The sequence below is a fragment of the Megascapheus bottae genome, chromosome 1 (genome assembly GCF_031878675.1).
Source record: "Megascapheus bottae isolate mThoBot1 chromosome 1, mThoBot2.hap1, whole genome shotgun sequence".
Taxonomy (NCBI): domain Eukaryota; kingdom Metazoa; phylum Chordata; class Mammalia; order Rodentia; family Geomyidae; genus Megascapheus; species Megascapheus bottae.
In genome coordinates this window covers 64,682,074-64,705,634 of record NC_143509.1, presented here as the reverse complement: position 1 = coordinate 64,705,634, position 23,561 = coordinate 64,682,074, and the positions used below count along the sequence as shown (strand labels likewise).

Below are 23,561 nucleotides of genomic sequence, written 5' to 3'. Positions count from 1 at the left end.
TACACACACGTGCGCAGAGAGAGAGGGGGGGGGAGAACAGGTCTCCCTATAAAACTCAAAAGAGTAATGTTATAGATCCAGAAAGAATGTCTTCCATTCAAGAGGGAAAGGATTATAGTTAAGGGCTGAAAGCTACAAGTTATTTGAAATAGCTACCACTGGGGTACTATACTTAATCCAAAGATGAGCAAAGGTGGAATGCTTTAAGGTAAAAAGATCAGTATTTTCCAAAGGCTTTTACCCCTAATCTATCTCCAAATCTCCTCTAGTTAAATGTATTTATTTGTTTGCATGTGCCAATAAAAATGTTTCAATATGTATTTCTGGAGAGGTGAATCTATTTTGTCTTGTTCTTGTCTCTTTTTGTTTTTGTTTCACAATACTGTGATTGATCTCAAGTGTCTCACACTTGCTAGATGAGCACTTGACTGCTTGAGTTATGCCTCTAGCTCTTTTTGTTCTGGTTCTATTTGAGATAAGGTTCCTATTTTTGCCTACATAGTCCTGGATAATCTGAAAGTAGAGCTTTATAATCTAGTGAAGATAACAGGAAATATACCAACATATTTTAAGTTTTTCTGTTGAGATGAGGGTCTTGTAAACTTTTACACGGGACTTGCCTGGTAGCATGATGCTCTTAGTCTCTATTTAGAAGTAGCTAGAAATACCATTGAGAGCCACCAGCACTCAGATTTATCGTATTTTGTTTTGACCCTAAAAATTATTGTGGCAAGAAAGATATTGTAGTTCAATCTGATTTGCTTTTCCATTTAGGATTTAACTTCTTGTTGGTGGTGGTGGTGGTGGCTGTGCCTGGGTGCTGTCTCTGAGCTCTTCAGCTCAAGGCTTCAACCCTACCCCTTGAGCCACAGCGCCACTTCTGGTTTTCTAGTGTGGTTAATTGGAGATAAGAGTCTCATGGTCTTTAGTGCTCAGGTTGGCTTTGAACCGTGATCCTCACATCTCTGCCTACTGAATAGCTAAGATTACAGGCATGAGCCACCTCCCCAGTTTAGGATTTAACTTTTTTTGTGTGTGCCAATCCTGGGACTTGGAGGCAGGGTCTGGGCACTGTCCCTGTCCCATTTTTGCTCAGGCTAGCACTCTGCCATTTGAGATACTGGTCCACTTTCACCTTTTTTGGGGGGAAGAGGTTTAATTGGAGGTAAAAGTTTCACAGACTTTCTCGCCAGGGCCAGCTTCAAACCAATCTTCAGCTCTCAGCCTGTTGAATAGCTAGGATTACAGGTGTGAGCCACCAGTGCCCAGCCAGAATTTCACATTTGATATTCCAGTCAACTTATATACAGGTCATATACTTCCATATGAGGTCATATTCACTTCCAAAGAATTCCAAATTGCTCTATGAATATATTTGCTCTTCTGTTTGTGTTTAGGGAAATCCACTTAGGACTAAGGTTTAAATTCTATAGTTGTTGCCAGTCACGGTGATACATGCCTGTACCACTTTGTTGTTAAGTTTGTCAAATCACTCACTAGCTTTAGTCAAAGAATCTTTCAGTGAAGTTTATAAAATTATTCATTACCTTTAATTAAAAAAAACTTAATGAAGCAATGTATGAATCAGACTTTCATTTGGAGACTTCTGCCTATTAATGAAAAAATCACTAAGTCTAGGAATTTATACTTTCTTTTCTAAAGAACCTCTCAAAAATTTTTGTTCATATCCAGTGTTTGCTAGAGTGGCCACTGAAGACCCAAACCATCACTGGTGACGTACAGAGATGGTTAGAACTGTAATGGATATCTATGAGAAGGAAGTTTTCCTAGGAGAGGAAAAATCAGGCAAGAGTTTGTCAAAAATGAAGCTTTGCCTCTTGAGCCCCCAACTGGATGCTCAGTTCCAAGTACAAAGCTGACAGTCCGTGTTTCCAGGCAAATAGAACACCGGAGTTCAGTGCCCAAGTCAAACTCTTTAGACAAAAGTCCACATGCTACTCAGGAGGCTGATATCTGAGCATCAAGTTTTCAAAGCCAGACGGGGCACTAAAATATGTGGGGATTTTATCCCCAATTAACCACCAGAAGTGGTGCTATGGCTCAGGGGATAGGGTGGTAGCCTTGAGCTAAAGAACTCAGGGACAGCAGAAACTCAAAGGCCAGCAGGGAAGTAAGAATGCTTTACAATGAAAAAAAAAAAGCATGGTGGGGGGGATTGTTTTAGGTAAATTCTGGTCAGATCTTGATCTGGGAATACTGAGGGATCACTAGAAGTAGGGAACTTTATGATTTGAGGAGCTTCTTTGATTTTCTCTGCTAGAGCCTACATTGAAAATGGGGGCAAAAATCTAGGGAAGCTAACTGAGTGACCAAGTCCTAATGTACTGGGCTATTTGCCTCCAAGGTTGTGGTCTAGAAGCCTGCACTGGTTATTATTGAGGTTATAGGTTAGCTTTTTGAGCTGATTGGTACAGAGTTTTAGGTCAGAGTTCTATCACAAATGTGCGTTTGCATTTGCATATTCAACTCCTTACAGTGGGATTTTGACATTGGTGACATTAAGAACAACTGCCTGATGGGCCATGTTTTGTTTTCTTTTCAGCTATTGAACTCACAGTCATCCAATAATACTATTTGTTTGTTCAGCTCTTCAGACTATTTAATATCCTTTTAAATATGTTCTTCTTTCTTTTATCTTTACAACTGTATGACTCTGAGATGTGAATTATATAAGGTCTCTCAATGGCTTTGAGCAAGAATCAGGATCATGTGAATTTTCTGGTACAAGCCAGGTGATGGTTTCTTATGCCTATTATCCTTGCCACTTGGAGGCTAAAAGCAGAAAGATTACCACTTGAGGCCAACTCAGGCAGAAAAGTTTGCAAGACCTCTTGTTAACAGAGAGCTCAACACAGTGGCATGCACTCTTTTTCTACTTACAACAGGAAGCTTAGCATACGAGTGCCTGGATGTGTGTCTGGTCAGGAAGATAACAGGACCAGAATCAGGTGGCTCAATAGTAAGATAATCTCTCTCACAAGTAGGGGCCTAGAGTTTAAACCTTGATACTGCTTTAAAAAAAAATAAGAGGGCTGGGAATCTGGCCTAGTGATAAGTGCTCGCCTAGCATGAGCAAAGACCTGGGTGTGATTCCTCAGTACCACATACATATAGAGAAAGCCAAAAGTGGTGCTATGGCTCAAGTGATAGAGCTCTAAAGCCCAAAGACAGTGCTCAGGCCCTGAATACAAGCCCCTGGACTGGCAGAGGGGGCGGGGGAGGATTATTGTACCAACATTATAGCATGGCTTTAAAATAAATATATTACTTTTTGTTGATGCTAATTTCATATGTTGATAAACGATGTGCTCCAATTGTAACTAACTTTGTGGCTTAAAGTTAGGATAAAAACCTTGAAAGAAAGACTATAGTTCCTTTCAAATACCTATAAGGCTGTCATGTGGAAGATGGATTAGGTTCATTCCAATGGCTTCAGACATTAGAGCTAGAGGTCTTCTGAATACAGGAGAAAGAGATTTCAACTATGATTGTGAAATATCATTCTAATCTCCAAAAGAACGTGTTGCCTTATGCAAGAACGGTTGGTCAGGACTCATGATATTTAAGTAGAGTTTTATGTTCCTGCATCTCTGAAGTCGGCTTGCATAGGCTTTCCCTGGTAACTTCTAAGCAGTTCTTAAGTTTCAAGTTTAGAAAATTTTGCTAAACTTTGAAAAGAGGCATAGATATTCTCAATACAACATTTCAAATGCATTCGAATTCTAGATTGTTACTATGCTATTTGTATCGCAAATCATTGACACTTTGAATTATTATTTTTGCTTATGTGTTTATTTTTTTGTTTTTCTGATATTTTTATTATGTTTAGCTATACAAAAGGGTTTCAATTCAATATGTGAGTCTGAGCACAATGCATTGTTTTTTGTTTTGGTTTTTATTTGTTGGTTATGGGACTTGAACTCTGGGCCTGGGTGTTGTCCCTGAGCTCTTCAGCTCAAGGCTATCGCCCTACCTCTGAAGACACAGTGCCACTTCCGGTTTTCTGGTGATTAATTGGAGATAAGAGTCTCTTGGGCTCTTAGTACCGCGGCTGGCTTTGAGCCGTGATCCTCAAATCTCAGCCACTCCCCCGACCTTGCACAGTGCATCTCAATCAACGTTTTCCCTTCCATTCTTCTCCCCCATCTTTTACAGCCCCATCCATACCCTCAAGTTACATAATTCCATTTTCACACATATATATTGAATATAATTTCTGTATTTACCCAACATATTCATGTAGTTTCAAGAATTATTTTTATTACCTTTAAGTAGTTTAAGAACATTTTAAATGTAAATTATCTTAATAAGGAATAGTCTAAATCAGAGATAATTTTTACACCCAAGGTGTTCTGCCTAATTCTTTTTGATATTTTAATAAGCTGTAGAAACTGACACTCCCCCTTCTTTAAATGGAAAGTACACAGGTTTTAATCTGCAATCCTAAATCTTTGAATGAGATCTTTTTTCTTCTTTATGATTCCTCTCCTAGCATCCCTTCAAGGTACCAATTATATTCTTCTCAGCAAATAACTTGAATCTTTAGTGAAACACCATCCCTTCCCATACTTCACTGGTGACTGTTCTCCAAGGATAGCCGATGGCATCTTCTCTTTTTTGACTTTTTTATTGTAATTAATAGAAGGGTTACATTATATTCACCAGATAGAAGGTGCATTACTGAACAAACAGCTATGGCATCTTCTTGCTACAGAGATCCTCTCATTACACTCCTCATTTGCCTCACTGAGCCTTTAAATCAGATGCTCTACTTTAAAAAAAGTTATTGTTATGATTGAGATGTTGGGCAGAGGCATTTTATGTCAGATAGTGAGTACATTTTGGGGGGGGGGGCATAGGGCTTGAACTTGGCCTGGGCGCTGTCCCTGCGCTCTTCAGCTCAAAGCTACAGCCCTACCCTTGAGCCAAGCCCCACTTTCCATTTTCTAGAGGTTAATTGGAGATAAGAGTCTTAGGTCCACATGGCATAAGAAAGGGTATCAATGTTCGTGAAGTTATGCACCTTCTATCTGTTGTATATAATGTAACCCTTCTATTAATCGCAATAAAAAAGAAGGAAAAAAAGTCTTAGGTCCTTCTTGTGCCTGGGCTGGCTTTGACCCTTGATCCTCAGATCTCAGCCTCCTGAGTAGCTAGGATTACAGGTGTGAGCCACCACACCCAGCTATAAGTACATTCTCTCTCTATCTCTCTCTCTGACAATGTCACCCAAAATCTGATCCTCTCATTTTTGCCAGAATGGTATTTCCATTTTGATAATGAGATACATTTGGCTGTGTCTTAAAAAGAAACTTAGAAGCTGGGTGCCAGTGGCTCAAGCCTATAATCTTTGCTACTCAGAAGGATGAGACCTGGAATATCTCTGTTCAAAGCCAGTCCTGGGCTTGAGCTCAGGGTCTGAGCACTACCCTGTCCTTTGACTTTCTTAAAGCTAGAACTCTACCACTTCAGTCTCAGCACCACTTCCAGCTTTTTTCTATGTATGTGGTACTGAGGAACCGAACCCGGGTCTTCATGCATGCTAGGCAAGCACTTTAACCACGAGGCCAAACTCCCGGCCCGTGCAAGAGACTCTTAATCTCCAATTAGCAAGCACAATGCTGACCTGGAGGTGTGGCTCAAGTGGCAAAGCATCAGTTGTGACTGAAAAGTACAGTGAGAGTGCAAACCTTGAATTCAAGCACTAGAACAGGCACAAAAGGCAAAATAAGAAAAAAGGAAAGAAAACAGCAAGAGGATCACCAACAAGTTCAAGGCCAGCTTGGGGCTTCACAGTGAATTTATTTATTTATTTGTAATTGTAAGAATTCTCCCAGAGTCTGGAAGAAATCACTGCAGAGGTTAAGTAGAGGCCACAGGCAGAGCTGTAAAAATAAATAAATAAAGCCCCTAACGTGAATCTAGTCGCTCTGAGTCTTCTCGAACAGAGCTGAAGTTGTCCTCTTTACACATTGATTTTGTATTACTGCACATAATTATATGCGTGCACATATGGCGAGGGAGAGGACAAGCGATGACGCGAGACTCTGCTTTGGAGAAGAGGAGGTAATAAGGAAATGAAACAGGTGTCCATATGGGTTCTATTAAAGAGGAGGAAGCTCCGGAACAGGTTTTACCCACGGGCACAGGAGTCCTGGGCGGGTAGCAACGTGGAAAAGCTCGTGGGGGCGGGGGTGGGGGGGACAGGCTCTTTTGCTTTCCTTTTGCTCTCTCGCAGTCTTGGGCGCTCGCTGGTTTAGTGGCTCCGGGGTGGCTGGGTCAAGTTGACTCTTGTGGACCAGTGACTGTTTCTTCTCGGCTTCTCCCGTGTCTATTATGTTTGTTTTCTATTGCTACCGTTGAGATTCAGGTGGAAAGAGATCGCTCGGTGGACATTCTGTCTGGGTAAAGCGGGGTGGACTCGCAGAGATGAGACGCTGGAGACCGAGGGGAGGGCAAAACAGCTGCGCCCCCTCCCCTAAATCTCTCCTTCCCTCTGCTCTCCACCCGTGACCTCTCCTGGAGACCCCGGGGCAGCGCATCGGTCTCTGATCGGCCCTCCGCCAGCGCGCACTCGCCCAGCGCTCGCCAGACCTCAGCCCGTGCGCGCGTGGTGCGGCGGCGCTGGCACCCGGCCCCGCACCGGCTCGGCCAGGACCAGCTCCGGGATCGCCCCTTCTCCGCTCGGCCAGCACCAGCTTCCGGATCGCCCCTTCTCCAGACGGGGTGGCTCTGCGGCGGGGGACCCACTGCGGCGCCCACCATGCTCGGCTGCCGGTGCCTCCCGCTGCTCGGCGCCCTGCTGTGCGCGCTGCCCGGGCTCCTGCGGGCTGCGGTGCCCCCCGCGCGGTGGTCCCCCGCGCCGCGCCGCCCTCCCCGAGACCCCGCCAGAGGAGCGGATTTCGACCGGGTCTACAGCGGGGTGGTGAGCCTCAGCACCGAGAACATCTACTCCTTCAACTACACCAGCCAGCCTGGCCAGGTAAGGTGCCCGATCCCCCTCGCCTGACTCCTAGAACTTGACCCAGAGGTAGGGGAGCGCCCTCGCCCAGCTTCCACCTCCGGGGACCTCGGGACTAGCAAATTCGCATTCCCTTCCTTGGGAGAAGCAATCACCGCGCCGGCCCCCAGCCGCAGCGACCAGGATCCAGGACGACTCCGCTCCACCTGGCGCCACCCCCGGCTTGGTGGCTGGCATTTCTGGCCTTGGCTGGGCTTTCCCCAGTCTTCTACCGTTCCTGGCTCCGCTCAGGGCCTTTCTCTAGGAAAGTCGGGATTTCTAGGTTTATGGGGAGGCAGAGGAGGATTGTGCTGCCCCTCATTTGGTTGGGTTGATTCAGCCTCCTTCTAGCTCCATAGCACTTGGGGAGGGAGGACGTTGTGTGAGGATGGACGGAAGCTGCAGAACCTCGGTTCCACAATCACTTCCTGCGTTTCTGTGGGCTCCTAACCCAATGCGCTTGAGAGGAACTGGAAGACCTGGGTCAAACTGCAGAGGTCAGCTGATCTGAAAGGGGCTTTAATTTTTAAAAAGATGGGTGAATGCATGGGTAAAAGTTCTAGACCTGTTTCTGACAAAAGTTGAGGTAAGACCAGGGGTGGTGGAAGATGGTTCCAATAAGGATGCCTTTAGCGCATTCTCTGATTTACATAATGTGGAAAATGCAGTATGTACATTATATTTCTAAATAATCTTACGTTATGTAAAACGTTACACTACATATGATACACACACACACACACACACACACACACGTGGTAAGAAAGTGCTACTTCCCTGAGTACAGTATTCTCTGGTGGTAGTGGGAAGGTGAAGATGGGGGTAAGAGGGAGAGGGAGAGAGAGTCTCAGACTCAGTGTTCCCACCTCTAGATCTTCCCATGTGAATTCTATGTAAACCTCACTGTGCCAGCATTCCCTAATCCATAATGAATACAGAGCCAGATGACTGGCTTACTCTCTGATTCTTACTAGGAATCTCAGCCCTGAAACTTCCTTATTTCATATCAACAAGGCAGCTCTTTTGAGTAGGAAGGTCTTGTTTGTCTCTACTCCCTGACATCTTTTGCTGTGTGTATCAAGGAAGTGTCCTAAATTCCCCACCACCAGTCTGGCACCAAATCCTACTGCACTGTTGCTATGGAAACATAGCACCCACCCCACCCCATCCTGTTGTAACCCAGGCAGTGTGTTCCACAGTAAGCACAGTGGTTGTGTGCCGAGCCTTACCATTGCAGACAAGTGGGAGAGGGCTGTTTTTATGTCCCAAACCCTATATAAAATTCTCCTTCCAAGCCAGAAATGTGGTCTAGTGGTAGAGTGCTTGCCTAGCACGCATGAAGCCCTGGGTTCAACTCCTTGGTTATCACATACACAGAAAGGGCCAGAAGTAGTGCTGTGGCCCAAGTGGTAGAGCTCGAGCCTTGAGAAAGCCCAAGGACAGTGCCAAAGCCCTGAGTTCAAGCCCCAGGACTGACAAACAAACAAACAAAACTTCCAACCCAGTGTGCAATGCCCATCACTGGCTGACATTCATTAGCTGATATAAACACAGCAGGTATATTCCTAGTCCTGTGATTTCCCAGTCAGGAGCAGATTTTTTTTTTTTTTTTTTTGCCAGTCCTGGGCTTGAGCTCAGGGCCTGAGCACTATCCTTGGACTTTCTCAAGGCTAGAGCTCTACCATTTGAGCCTTTTCTTCTATGTATATGGTACTAAGGAATCGAACCCTGGTCTTTGTGCATGCTAGGCAAGCACTCTACCACTAGGCCAAACTCCCAGCCCCAGAGCAGATTTTTTTAAATCAGAAAATCCAATGATTCCCAGAGTATCATGTCCATTTCATCCTACATCAGTGGTAAGGAAACTCAAATTACATATACAGAGTAAATCTTGGCTTCAGGTTTTGGTAGTGTGTGTGTGTGTGTGTGTGTGTGTGTGTGTGTGGTTGTTTTGTTTTGTTTTGATCCAGGGTCTCACTATGATGATTCCCAGGGTGGCTGGAGTTGTGAAACTCCTGCTTCATCCTCCTGAGCAACCTCCTGTAACCTGAATTACAGGCGTTACCACAATTCCTGGCAGACTGATTGTTTCTTCTTCTTACTTTGTTTTTTCATATTGGAGTTGGACTTCAGGGCTTTCTAGACAAGTGCACTAGGCACTAAGCAATGCTCCCAGCCCTAACTGCTTTTTGAATTTGTTCTTTCCATTTCGCACTAGTATCGTATTCATTCCTCTGCTACAGCACAGGCTTCTCTCTTTGCAGTTGAGGGCATCTGCCTGACTCTCCTAGTAAACCTTGAGATATGGAAGGCAAGGGCATCATCATGTTCATCTCTGCATAAACTATACATAAAGGTATCTAGTGCAAGCCAGGCACTGTACCTGTAATCCTAGCTACTCAGGAGGCTGAGATCTGAGGATAGTGGTTTGAAGCCAGCCGGGGCACTAAAGTCCATGAGACTTTTATCACCAATTAACTACCACAAGCCGGAAGTGGCACTGGGGTAGGAATTGCCTTGAGCTGAAGAGCTCAGAGACAATGACCAGGCCCAGAGTTCAAGTCCCACAACCAACAAAAAACAACAACAAATAGGTACCTAGTGCACATGAAATTTTATAAAATATTTTGCAAAGAATGCATGAGTAAGTTGGAGATAGTGAGTCATGCCAGTGATCCTAGATACTTGGGAGAGAGAGGCAGAAAGATCTTGAGTCCAAGACCAGTCTCAGCAAAATTAGCAACAAGACTCTATCTCCAAAAAAAGTTTAAGACAAACAGAAGAGCTAAGGGGCATAGCTCAAGACGTAGAGAGTTTGTTCAAGCATGAGGTCCTGGGTTTAATACCCAGTACTGAAAAAAAAAGATTGAATGGGTGAATAAACAAAGAACTAAAGAATGTTTAATTTGATGTTAAATAAAAAAGACAATACTGAAATCATTTCAAATAGAAACAAACATTTGTTTTATAAAATTATTATAATGTCCACTTTTGTCTGTATGTGATATTCCAAAATGCGATAAGAAGCCAGGAACAGCGAGAAATCTTTGACTTTTTCATTAAAATGTTAGTATTCTGAGAAAGGAAAAGTTGAGAACCATGAATCTGGCAGACAAGATTTTAATGATTTTGCTAATATGCAACTAGTTGTCAAATTGCAGCTTTCTGAGACAGAATTTTAATATGCAAATGAGAGAGAGAGTAGAACCTCCAACCCATTTACTATTGGTTTAATCTTTCTTCCTGTTTCTTCTTCATGTTTGTCAGTATTTTTCCTTTGCCTTGAAGTAGCAAGTCTATTCTCAGTTAGGATGTGGTAAAGAGGAAAGAGTTATGGGAGCCTTTGCACTTAATCTTTCCTGACAGCCGCTGCATCTCTGTGCCAAATAGTATCCCAGAGACTAATTTCAACAAGCTGTGTCACACTAAGTTAGCTGAAATTAACATCCAGAAAAGTCTGATGTGCCTTTCAACCATAGAACATAGAATAATGTAAATATGAAGTAGGCATTTTTTTTGCCAGTCCTGGGCTTGAGCTCAGAGCCTGAGCACTGTCCTTGGACTTTCTCAAGGCTAGAGCTCTACCACTTGAGCCTCAGCACCATTTCCAGCTTTTTTCTATGTATGTGGTACCGAGGAATGGAGCCCGGGTCTTCATGCATGCTAGGCAAGCACGCTACCACTAGGCCAAACTCCCGGCCCCTAAAGTTGGCATTTTAAAAAAGTCACTGGAGAAATGGGCTGTCAAGCTTGAAGAATAATGGAAATAGTAGTTGAAGGTTCAGGTTAGACAAGGTCAGGTTCACTTATTGTCTCTGGAGAGGAAATTTCTAAAGACTCCCTTTAAGTAGGGAACATGGTTACACTGTGCAAACAGTGTTCTATAATCACAGGACTCTGCCAAACTAGAAGGAAATTACCGTTATTGGGAAAGTCACCAGGGATGTTTGACTTAGGCAAGGTTACAAATACAGGTCCACTGGGAAATAAAAAGACCTTGTAGAGAAAGCACATAGAGTGGGAGAAGATTTTCACTAGCCACACAACAAACAAAGGCCTCATATCTAAAATATAGCTCAAGAAATCAAATCTCTTCAAAATAAATCTTCAAAGAAACAACAATCCCATTGAAAGGTGGGCTAAAGACTTAAAGAAAGACTTCGCTGAAGAGGAAATAAGAATGGCTTATAGACACATGAAGAAATGCTCCACATCTCTGGCCATAAAAGAAATGCAAATCAAAACAACTTTTTTTTTTTTTTGCCATTGTGGGGCTTGAATCAGGGCCTGAGAACTTCCTTGGACTTTTCTCAAGGCTAGTGCTTAACCACTTGAATCACAGCACCACTTCCAGCTTTTTTCTATGTATGTGGTACCAAGGAATCGAACCCCGGGTCTTTGTGCATGATAGGCAAGCACTCTACCACGAGGCCAAACTCCCAGCTCTTAAAACAACTTTGAGATTCTACCTCACTCTAGTTAGAATGGCCATTATCGAGAAATGTAATAACAACAGATGCTGGTGGGGATGTGGCCAGAAGGGATCACTACTACACTGTTGGTGTAAGTGTAAGTCAAACACTGTGGAAAGTAGTATGGCAATTCCCCAAAAGACTAAACATAGAGCTCCTATATGACCCAGCAATTCCACTCCTTGGCATTTACCCAAATGTCCAGATACAAGGACATACTAAAGCCACTACCACAACAATGTTCATTGCAGTGTTGTTTACCATAGCAAAGATAGGGAACCAACCCAGATGCCCCTCAGTAGATAATTATATCAAGAAGATGTGGTATTTATACACAATGGAATTCTATGCAGCAATCAGAAAGAATGACATTGCCCCATTCGGAAGGAAATGGAAAGACTTGGAAAAAATCCTAGTAAGTGAAGTAAGCCAAACCCAAAGGAACATAGGCTCCATCATTTCCCTCATTTGCAATATTTAGTACACATCTAGAACTCTCTAGCAGAAGATTACAATAGCTCAAAACCCAGTTACATAAGGTCATACAGGATATGACTAAATGAAAGGAACTCTAGGATATGGAAACAAGAGCTTTATCCTGTGTGATTATTGTGCTTAATGTATTATGTTATTTCTCTTCTTCTTTTTTTGCCCTTATGGTTAATCTTGTGTTGTTACTGTATCTGACGTTGTTACCTGGTATATTATGCATAGGTTTATTTGTTTATTTGAAATAGGAAAGGGAAGGGGGAAAACAAGATGATTGGGAGGGGGTGGAGGGAGGGAAATGGGAACAAAAACATGAGAAGGGGTATCAGTGTATGAGAAGGGGTATCAGTGTATGAGAAGTAATGTGCCCATTACCTGACAAATGTAGCTGTAACCTCTCTACACATTATCCTGACAATAAAAAGAAAAAAATAATAAAAAGAAAAGACCTTGTGGAGGAAACAACGAATATTTCTACTTGAGTCAGACAACTGTAAGACCCCTTAAATAAAAATCTACACACTCAGCAGCGGGCCTTCTATGAGGCTTTAAGTAACAGATCCCTGATAATCTATCTTCGTTAAACTGATGCATTTATCTTTTAATGGCATAGACATTTTACCCAAGGAGCAATCATCAACCACTAGATATCAAGACCCAGTTATGGTAGCCTCTGGAATCCACACTCAAAAAATCCACCAACTCACAAAAAATGAAATATGGGGCTAGGTTCCAGGCATCAGTGGCTCACACCTGTAATCCTAGCTACTCAGGAGGCTGAGATCTGAGGACCATAGTTCAAAGCCAGCCAGGGAGGAAAGTCAGTGAGACTCTTATCTCCAATCAACCCCCAGAAACCATGAGTGGAGCTGTGGCTCAAAGTGGTAGAGTGCTAGCTTTGAGCTAAAGACCTCAGGGACAGGGGCCTGGAGTTTAGCCTAGTGGACAGGCAAATACTCTGTCGATATGTGAACATTTGCAGAGTTTGGTACCTGAAGTAGGTTCTGGGGGAAATCACCTGTGGAAATCGTGGGAGGATCCTAGCATTTTTACTAGTTACATAGGAAGGTTTGAAAGTGGCAGCTTCCCCATCTTGTAGAAGATATGCTGGCTTTTTATGTTCTTAGACCAAGAAGCCTCCACTGCTGTCCTCCCACATTCTCTTCCTGAATAGGACTAAGGCCTGTTGGAGGAAAGAATCATCTCATTAACACATTATCTGGATGACTGGTCTTGCTATAGCAAACTATTGGCAGATCCTATTTCTAATGAGGGTCAGATTTCTGGATTATAGACAGCCTTCTTCTTGCTGTGTCCATGGAGGTTTAGGAGATAAGGATAGAAGAGCAAAGTCCTACATAACGTTTCTTTTTTTAATTAAAAGATTTTTATTAACACTGTTTTTAATAATTTTTTTATTTTAATGTATAGGGGGGTTACAATTAAATTCGCTAACACTGGTTTTTTACATCATATTTCAAATGTCAAGCATTTCAAACAAATATTCAAGAATGAAATCTCTATATGCAGTTACTGGCACCTAAATTTAAGAACAAAATTAAAATTATGCTGAGAGTTTGTATGTCATAGATACATATCAATCTATATAGTATATCAGTAGTACAGCCCATCATAGATTTATGTCTTTATAGCTAAATTTCTATCTACAAGTTCATTCAATGACCTTGGGTACCCAAGTATTGAGTCATCACTCTTGTGCTATTTAGATCTAGTATCCACCTATCTAGGAGACCATGAGCCTTGTTTCCTTTGGTCTTGGCTTTTCTCACTCAACATGATTGGCTCTAGTTTTCATCCCAACGAATGGCATTATTTTATCTTGCATGACATTTCTTATAAAAGTGCCAATCTAACCTTTGTAATCCAGTTAGCTACTGACGGCTCCATTTCCAAATACCAAATACTCCCCATTTGGGACTCTAGGAAATTGGGGGTGTCACAAGCATTCATTCCTTAGCCATCACTTCTCCTATTGTTCTCTATGGTTCCAAAACTGGCCCCCACATGTCATAAGGGTGCCTGTGGGTTAATATCACTCGAGTTATGGGTCTGATTAGTATTTGGGGTGCAGGAACGATTGCTGACTCTGATGTGCTAACTGGTGCAATGGATTCTGCAAGTCTGTGCTGTCTAGTGTGGTAGCCACTATTCTTGACAGCTATTAAGCCCTTAAAGTATGATTAGTCTACAGAGAAATACACAGTTAACTATACAATACACACTAGGTATTAAAGACCATATAAAAAATACTTTAGTATATGTTTAAGTGATAAGATTTTAAGATAGACCAGATTAAGAAAACCTTATACAAAACAGCTTTATCTGGTTTATTTTACTTTTTAGTGAACTACTAGAAGACTTTGAAACACTTACGTGGTTCACATTTTAGTTTTGTTGGGCAGCACTGCTCCATGTACTGCCAAACTTTAGAGAAATCCTATGCCCTACATGGCTTTGTTGAATAAATGCAGCATAACCAAAATTAGTGTAGGTGGAAAGATAGGGGGAAAGTATTTCAGATATAGAAAAATGTATCTCTTTCCTGGCAAGACTATGCAACTATCATAAACTAGATTATCTCTATAATGAGAGTTTGGCCCACATTGGCTACTGGGTTGCCTGATACTGCCGCTTATAAACAAAACATGAAAGAAATGCTTCATTATTGATCTTTATTTACCAATTTGAAAATAGTTGCTTTTCTAACATCCAATAGCAAAAATCAGTATGATTTTAATCAGCATCATTTTCAGTTATGGGATCAAGTATACTTAACTTATTTCAGTCCACTGCTTTCTTAAGCAATATTTAAGGTTAAATTGTTCGTCTTTAGTCAGGGAAGGCCAATTCAGGTTGGCTCTTGAACTCTTTTGAGAAAATCCAAATGTCCTCTGACAGATGCCTCATTTTGTTGCTTTAAAAGTTATTCTAGTTCCAGTCTAGTCAGCTATTTATTCAGGAAAGACATGTTTTTGGGAGAGAGAAACAGTATGGGCGCTAGAGGTCCTTGCTGCCAATGGACTGGTAACATCTATGTAAGCCTTTTCAGTGGACAGCTAAGGCATAGATTAAATCATGGGTCAATACTATCAATTAGGATTCAAATTGAGAAGTATTGGATTTTTACCTAACCTAATTGACAATTACATCTCTCAAGTCCAAAATCCTAGGTCTTAGCAAAATCACCTTACTGACTTAATGACTATCTCCCAATAAAGAAGCAATTGTTTTAGATAGTAATGCTAAAATTATCATCAAAAGTGAGATTACTAACAATAGTTTAAAATTTGTTTTTATAGTTCCTTATAAACCTCAAGAATGTTTATTATGATATTGGGTAAAATTATGGTGCTTTAAATAATGTAACATAGTTCTTTCATAATATAGCTATGCAATTAGCTTATATTTATTTCATTTTATTTTTGAATTCTAGAAATTACTTCATTTTATTTCAGTTTTTTAAATACATAAATCATGGAATAGTAAAAAATGTAGCTTCTGTCTTTGTCCTTTGTACCACATTTATTTAGTTATTTGTAATCATTTAAAATGTGTAGCTTTTAATAATAATTTTTCTTAACAAATTATTTGATTTGAGCTGAGGATACAAACCAGCTGTGCTTGTTCAACATGTACAAGGACTTTGATTCAATCCCCAGCACTCATTGCAAAAAAATAAAATAAAATAAAAGAATACATGAAGTTGTTGGTTTTGTTCTAATTTTTTAGTAAATTTTTTAGTAAATGTTCTCATTCTCCTCTATTTTTGTATATTGCCTTTTATGTCACACTGATGAACAATATTGACATTAACGGATATCTTCTCCCTGTCTTGTTTCATCTCCAAACCTAACTACCTAGCTAATACCTAAAAGAAATTAGTGAATTTACCCTACTTTTCATACACTCTCTCTGTTCTCTACACACTTGTGTGTACTTGTATCTGTTTTGTCAGAGTATATGGTCATTATAAGTTGCTTAGCTTCCTCTTGTAATGCCTACACTGCAGGACCACCACCAAGAACACCACTGAGAGCCAGATGCTCCGAAATGCAAAAGCAAGGCTTTATTCAGGCGGGCTACAGCTCCTCCTACACTCCCTCACTGACACAGCAGAGCTTAAGAGGAAGCCCCGAGCTGAAATTTTACAGGGCTTTTAAAGGCAAAGACCACAGATTTACAGCAACTAGGTGTCTGAGTAAGATAAGGTTGGGGGGTTAGGGACATTCCAGGGTGATTGGAGCTAACGGGAGGTTCCTGAGGTTCCCGTTGAGTCCTAATTAACCGTCTTGAGGGTAGTTTTATGGCTGAGTCCTAATTAACTATCTGAGGGTAGTTTTATGGCTTAGAAAACAAATACTGTCCCTGGAATTTATGAGTTTTGGTTAATTTTAACACAGACAGGTCAGTCTCTTGAACTTATGGGCGCAACAATTCTGTTTCTTTAATTTATGTGCACTTTGGGTCATCCATAGTTTAATATAAAAAACAAGATGGTTACTGCCTCAGAATGGGGGCACTTTTTAGCTCCTCACTCTTAGCTGATATTAAGTTCCCAGTTATGGTCATGTCTTCCAATAATTTTCATTATCTACAAGGTAACTGAAGAAGAACTCATGGTAATAAAATTCTTAGAGCGTGATTCTAGGGTCTGAACTCAGGGCTTCTGCTTCATATTTGCTAAGCAGGTAATTCTACTGCTTGAACCTTATCCTAGCCCCTGCAATGACTTTTTATAAGTCAAGACATTTATCTCCAATTATTATTTTAGTTTAAGTCTGATAAAATATTTACCTTCAAAATTTTACATATATGTATGTACATATGTATGTATATATACATATGCCTTCTATATTATTCTGTAACTCAGTTTTTCCAGAATCATTTTTATCTATTTCCTGTCTGAATTTAAAACCTTTTCCTCCTTTTAGCCTTTCCATCTTCCTTTTAAAGTGTTTATTATTATTATTATTATTATTATTATTCTCCTGCTCATTTAAACTTAATAGTCATTTATGAAGGAATTTTTGCACTTATTTCTGATGATTTTGAATTCTCTTACTTACCTTTTTATGCCATGATTTTCTCCAATCATCTGAATTTAAAAATTTTGATTTATGTTTTTAGCAGTTTCTTTAAAAACTTTTTACAATTTTAACTCATCTTAAAATACTAGCTACGAATTTTATGTTTTCTAGATATAACCTTCTGGCATATTTCACCATCTGCTTCTTTGCTTTCCTTACAATGACCTTCTGTGGAATTTTACTAAGGTCCAACTGTGACCTATGAATGAATACTCTTTAGCTGTAGAAGGGAAAGTAGATTGGGATGGCTTTCCCAGCGTTCTTCTGTTATAACTGTAATGTGATCAAAGCATGATGATTTTCTTTCTGAGCCCTCCTCCACAGCTTCCTAACACTATATTTTATGGGGACTTTCTCTTTCCTTTGCGCTTACCTTCTCCATCTTGCTCAATTTGAATTCCATTGCCACTGCTCTTTTCAGGCAGTGTTTTGTCCAAAGAGTTTAATTTGTTTTTGTGAATTAAGCGGGCATTTCTCAGAAGTACAAATAGCTGATAAATACTTGAAGGATTGTTCAACATCCCTAGTGATAAAGGAAATGCAAATCAAAATGACACTGAGATTCCATCTCACCCCAGTTAAAATGACAATAATGAAGAAAACAAACAGAATGGCCAGAATGGGAGGAGGAAGCACTTTCATGGTGGCAAATGCAAGGGGGGAGCACGGTGCGGGGGGGGGGGGGGTGGGGGTGACTCAAACACTGTTGGTGAGAATGTAAATTAGTCCAGTCACTATAGAGATGAGTATGGAAGTTCCTCAAGAAAGTAAAAGCAGAACACCCTATGATTGTCCTATATGCCACTCTTGGGAATATGTTCACAGGAACATAAACCAACATAAACCAAATAGAGACAGCTGCTCATCTATCCACGTTGATCACAGAACTATTTACAACAGCCAAGACATGGAATCAGCACAAGTGTTCAACAATTGATGAATGGATAAAAAAATGATATATTTCTACAATGGTGCCATAAAGAAGAATGAAATTGTGTTCTTAGGAACTAGAGGAAACTGGAGTTAATCATGTTAAATGCACATGGGCAATACATAACTAAAGCAGAACATATTTAAGGATGGGCACAGAAGGGGGGTATAGGAGACATGTCTTTATTCTTTTAACGTCCTGTGGCTTTCAACCAAATCTGTTCTCTGAACTTTATTCTTCTTATTTTTTTTCTGTTATTGCTGTTGGAAGTTTTGTTTTGTTTTTAATGTCTTTTATTTGGTTGGCTTTAACTTTTGTTTTGTTTTGTTTCATTTAATCTGAAAAGTTTCCCACAGAGTTTTCTTCACTGCTTAGAAGTACTTTTATTGTGGTTTGCTCTCCCTCTGTGCCTGCCACATGTGCACACGTGCTGAACTTGTAGTCTAACTCCTTTTATTTTTCTTCCTGTTAGTCCTGCTGAGTTTTTATGTTTTGGTCACTACTTCTGTTATTTTTATAACAGGATATATTAGCCATCTGATACAACATGCAAAACTTTCAGATTTTCTTTCCCATTTTGGTTTTGGCTGGATACTTAAAGTATCTTTCTGTGTCATAACTTGCTGTGGACTAAAACCTAAATGACCGAGGGACTTGGAGATACCATGTGATAACTAAGAAACCTCTTTGCTGCTGAAATACTGGAGCATTTCTGTCTTCTTTTCAAACAGAAATGGCCATTCAGGGCTGATGTTATTACAGGTTGCTGTGCAGCTGTCTAGAGCATGTTCGCCAGCTCGTCCCACATTATTCAACGCTGAAGCCAAGAGAGGTTCCATGTCAACACTGCAAGTCAGTACATTAATGGTCTCATTAAGGAGCTATTTGAGTTGGGGCCGCTTCATCCTTTCTGATTATTTGCAAAGGAGAATATCATGGAACTACTAGAAGATACAATCATAGTTATCTATTTTGCTTAAAAAACACAAAAAATATTTTTAGAATCATCGCTCTGTTTTTCTTGGATATTTTGAACATGCAAACTTTTAAGATCTTCCTAGTATATTAGCTGGCTATGCTGAAAAAAGACACATAAAAATGATTAACTTTGCATCATATTCATAAACTGACATTGAATTGAAACCCCTTTGAATTCTATTTTTTTTCTTTGCCAGTCCTGGGCTTGAGCTCAGGTTCTGAGCACTGCCCTTGGACCTTCTCAAGGCTAGAGCTCTACCACTTGAGCCTCAGCACCACTTCCGACTTTTTTCTATGTATGTGGTAGCGAGGAATTAAACCTCAGTCTTAGTGCATGTTAGGCAAGCACTCTACCACTAGGCCAAACTCCCGGCTCCTCCATTGTGTTTATATACCACATTTTCTTGATCTGTTTTTCTGAGGGGAATCTGTGCTGATTCCATACCTTGGCTATAATGAATAGTGCGACAGTGAACATGGTTTGTAATCTTTTGGACAAATGCCCAAGAGTGGAATGAACATAGCCCATCAACAGTGTCTCTCTTCTAGTTTTGAGGTTTTGCGAATGGCAAAGATATTCTTTCTTGCCCTTTTCAGGAGTTAGGTATTTCTTACTTTCTGATTTTGAGACATGCTGGGTAATCTTTTCTCAGAGAGTAAGTCTCCCAAGGATCAAGATTTTACTACAGTTTTAACAAAACATACATATTAGTTGGACACTAATATGTATTGGTGCTGATTTTATGTGTTATTATTCCCTTTACTCAAATTAACATGGTTGTCTTTGTCAAATACACTGAGCCTCAAAAATGCAATTGAGCTCAAATTTGAGAGATTTTCTTTCTTTTCTCCATCATTAGAAAATATCATTTGAAATCATAAGAAAGAGGTAATTGTGTTTTAAACTAAAGTTCTCAGAGGACCTTTTTTTTTGTGGGTCATGGGGCTTGAACTCGGCCTGGGTGCTATCCTTGTGCTCTTCAGCTCAAGGCTACCAGCCTCACTTCCTGTTTTCTAGAGGTTAATTGGAGATAGAAGTCTCAGGTTCTTTTGTGCCAGGGCTGGCTTTGAACCTTGATCCTCAGATCTCAGCCTCCTGAATAGCTAGGATTACATGAGCCATCTCTCCCGGCTTCAGAGGACCTTTTAAATAATCAAATCCTACTCATTTTACATGAGACAAAATGGAAACCCATTTTGTATAACTGCTTATACAAAATAATAAGCCAGGTATGGCAGCATATCAGATGAGACAAGAGACTTGTATGTTCAAGGCCGAGGTGGGCTATGGAGCAACACTCTTATCTCACAAAAACAAATAACAAAAAAATCATGTAACTAATTTGAAGCAAACCCCCTAAAAAAGTAACTCAAATTCCTAAGGATATTTCTCTAGACGATTTCTATTAAATCATTCTCCTTCCTGCAAGGACACATCTGTTATGCTTATCATCAACAATAGAAAATAACTTTAAAACACCGAGGTCAGGCTTTTACACTACATCTTTCCACTAAGCAGTTTAAGAGCCTAATGTCTGACTCCCTTTCATTGATGAAAATCGAAACAAGAGATGTTTTATATTATGTTCCCACTGCTACACGCATAACCATAAATTGTCCTGGCATGCACTGGCATGTTTATCTGAGGCAAGCAGGATGTCAAGGTGTGAGACTGAGAGTCTCATACAGTTCCTTTGTTTGGATTTGTATTATTCATAAGTTGAGAGTAGATTGGTTAAGAGTCAGTTGTCCACTTCTACTCTGCCACTGTGGAAGCTTCCCTGCTTTGTGCACTGGAAACCATTGCAAGTCACACCGCACTTTTTAGTTTGTGGACCATTCACATTCTCAATGGAAGCCCAAGACCCCTAATTGGAGTAGATTATGGGGTATCCTCATAGTGTTTTCCACAGTGGAAAAAAATAACTTGCTGACTTCTGCACCCATAGTGGAGAAGAAAGGGCATATTGTATGTATATATGAACAAGTCAAAATGAAACTACTGTGTACAATTAATTGATGCTAAAAAAATGTGGAGGAAAAAGAAAATAAAGATTCCTTAAAAAGACAAAGAGGGAGGGGAAAGAAAGAGAAAAGAAAGAAAGAAGAAAAGGAAAGGAAAGAAAGGAAAGGAAAGGAAAGGAAGGAAGGAAGGAAGGAAGGAAGGAAGGAAGGAAGGAAGGAAGGAAAGAAGGAGAAGAAAATAAAAGGGAATAAAAGAGGTCAGGCACCAGTGGCTCACACCTGTAATTCTAGCTGAAATCTGAGGATCATGGTTCTGAGGAGCCTGGGAAGGAGAGTCTGTGAGCTTCTTGTCTCTAACCACCAGAAAATTGGAAGTAGCACTGTGGGTCAAAGTGGTAGAGTGCTAGCTAGCCTTGAGTGAAAAATCTCAGAAACAGTGCCCAGGCCCTTAGTTCAAGCCTCCAACTGACCAACAAACTGGGAGGAAAGAAGGAAGGAAGGAAGGAAGGAAGGAAGGAAGGAGGAAGGAAGGAAGGGAGGGAAGGAAGGAAGGAAGGAAAAGGGTCATTTATCCTTGGGTTGGGTAGAAACAGGATCTGAAATGATCACAGAAGCTAGTCTTCACCTATTCTAGACTTCATTTCACCAAACCCTGGAAGGCTTACAAGCCCGAGCAGTTTGTCTTTCTGTTACTTCTGAGCTGTGTTATGGCTAAGAACTGGTATTTCCAGATCCCCAACCAAACAGCTATGCAGATAGGCCACAATAAACAAGACTAACTGATTGTTTCTCTAGATCAGTTACTCTGTTGTGGACAAAGTGACTCACGACTGTTTTAACTAACATCCTAACTGGAAGCATATGTCATGGGCCAAAAAGTTAATATGGGGATGTCAGTTTTATTTCATTCCTCTTCTTCTCTACCTGCTAAAAAGAATCCTATGTTTGCATTTCCCCTCCTTCCACACCACCTGCACCAAGAAGGAAGAATAAAAGGTTTCAAGGAGATAAACAATTTTTATCTAGATTTGAAAATAAAAAACAGCTGTGATATAAATTTTAAAAAGACAAACAATGGAATTGTGCAAGAGTGTGGGGAGATTTGTTCCAAAGTAGCTGTGAGGTGTGAAGAAAGTAGACAGAAGAAAAAAAGTGCAGGGGCCAAGCAACAGAAATCAACAGGCTCACAGAAAGCAGAAAAGGAATGTATTAGAAGGATACTGTATAGATTACAAACCTGACTTACCAGCCCCAAACCTTTGGAAACCTAGGGAGACAAAACTGTAGAAAATTATAACAGTAGCCATGCAATGGGAATGGGGGTTTGGGGGGCCTAGACTGGCACCAGTCTTCCATTGCTATTCCATATGGTAGCTACCCAGTGGATGCACCTGCTGTTGAAGCAAAGATCTGCCTTTGGCATCTCTGGTGACAACCTTGCATTCCACAGCAGTGATCGAGTGGGGTGAAGTAGGAGGGCTCCTCCAAAATCGGAGAGACATTTGGATGCATGGAGCCCCCAAACCAACCCTACTAAAAAATCTTCATGATGTGCTGAAGACAAAGGCAGAGATCAAGATGTGACAGGGAAGAAACCTGGTGACCACAGTCTTTATACCCATGCTCATTTAAAAAGGAGTAGCTCATCTGAGCATCAGAGTAGAATTGAAGGAGCAGATGTCACCTCTGTCACAATGACTCCACAGTTAGTCGTCCACGCTCTTAAACATGGATTCCCTAATGCCCCTTCCATTTGTCATAAGAAAGTGTCTTTGCAGACTTTGAAAAGAAAGCTGTTTGACAAATGATCATTTTGTCTTGGTTAAAAGCTATTTCCTCAGATAAAACACTTAAGTTATAAATGACACCATTCTAGCAATAAATTCTACCACTGAAATAAAGAACTAGCAAGCACTGGATCGTAACTCTCAGAATCATAACAATAATTTCCTAATGCTTTTCCATCTTTACAGCATTAATTGAGTAGGCCTCACAATAGCTCTAGAAAGAACTTGCCAGCGGCACAATCAGTTAGTGTATAAAAATCCAGAGACTAGGAGTTTGGCCTAGTGGTAGAGTGCTTGCCTAGCATGCACGAAGACCCGGGTTCGATGCCTTGGTACCACATACATAGAAAAAAGCCGGAAGTGGTGCTGAGGCTCAAGTGGTAGAGCTCTAGCCTTGAGAAAGTCCAAGGACAGTGCTCAGGCCCTGAGCTCAAGCCCAGGACTGGCAAAAAAAAAAAAATCCAGAGACTAGATCCTTGGGTCAGTTTCAAACCATAAAACAGCATGTTCACATCAGTCACTTCACAGGAGGAAATTGAAGGAGAAGGAACAAGAAAGATGAAGAGAAGAAAAGGAGTCCCACACAGTAGATTCAGCTACCAAGATGGTAGTGACCTAGTACTGGCTACTTCTATCTCCTAGAAACAGAGGCCAGAGATGAAGACCAATGGGACTTAGAACTAAGGCGAACACTGTTAAAAAGAAATCTGGCAATTGAGCTGAGGAGCTCGGGGACAATGCCCAGACCCAGAGTTCAAGCACCACAACCAAAAAAAAAAAAAAAAAGATCTGGCAAGATGGTGGACAATT

At 40.8% G+C, this 23,561-nt stretch overlaps 1 protein-coding gene across 2 annotated transcripts in view; it reads left to right on the top strand.

Moving 5' to 3' along the window:
• The first annotated feature begins 6,635 nt into the window (after positions 1-6,635).
• Sidt1 (SID1 transmembrane family member 1) overlaps positions 6,636-23,561 on the top strand; it is a 78,792-nt gene continuing 61,866 nt past the window's right edge. Inside the window, exon 1 of one of the 2 annotated variants that reach the window (XM_090346329.1) lies at positions 6,636-7,003. In XM_090346329.1, coding sequence (XP_090202455.1) covers positions 6,785-7,003 — 219 coding nt within the window. In that variant the 5' untranslated portion in view covers positions 6,636-6,784. The remainder of the gene's footprint in view (positions 7,004-23,561) is intronic. The other variant, XM_090346340.1, reaches the window with a different exon arrangement.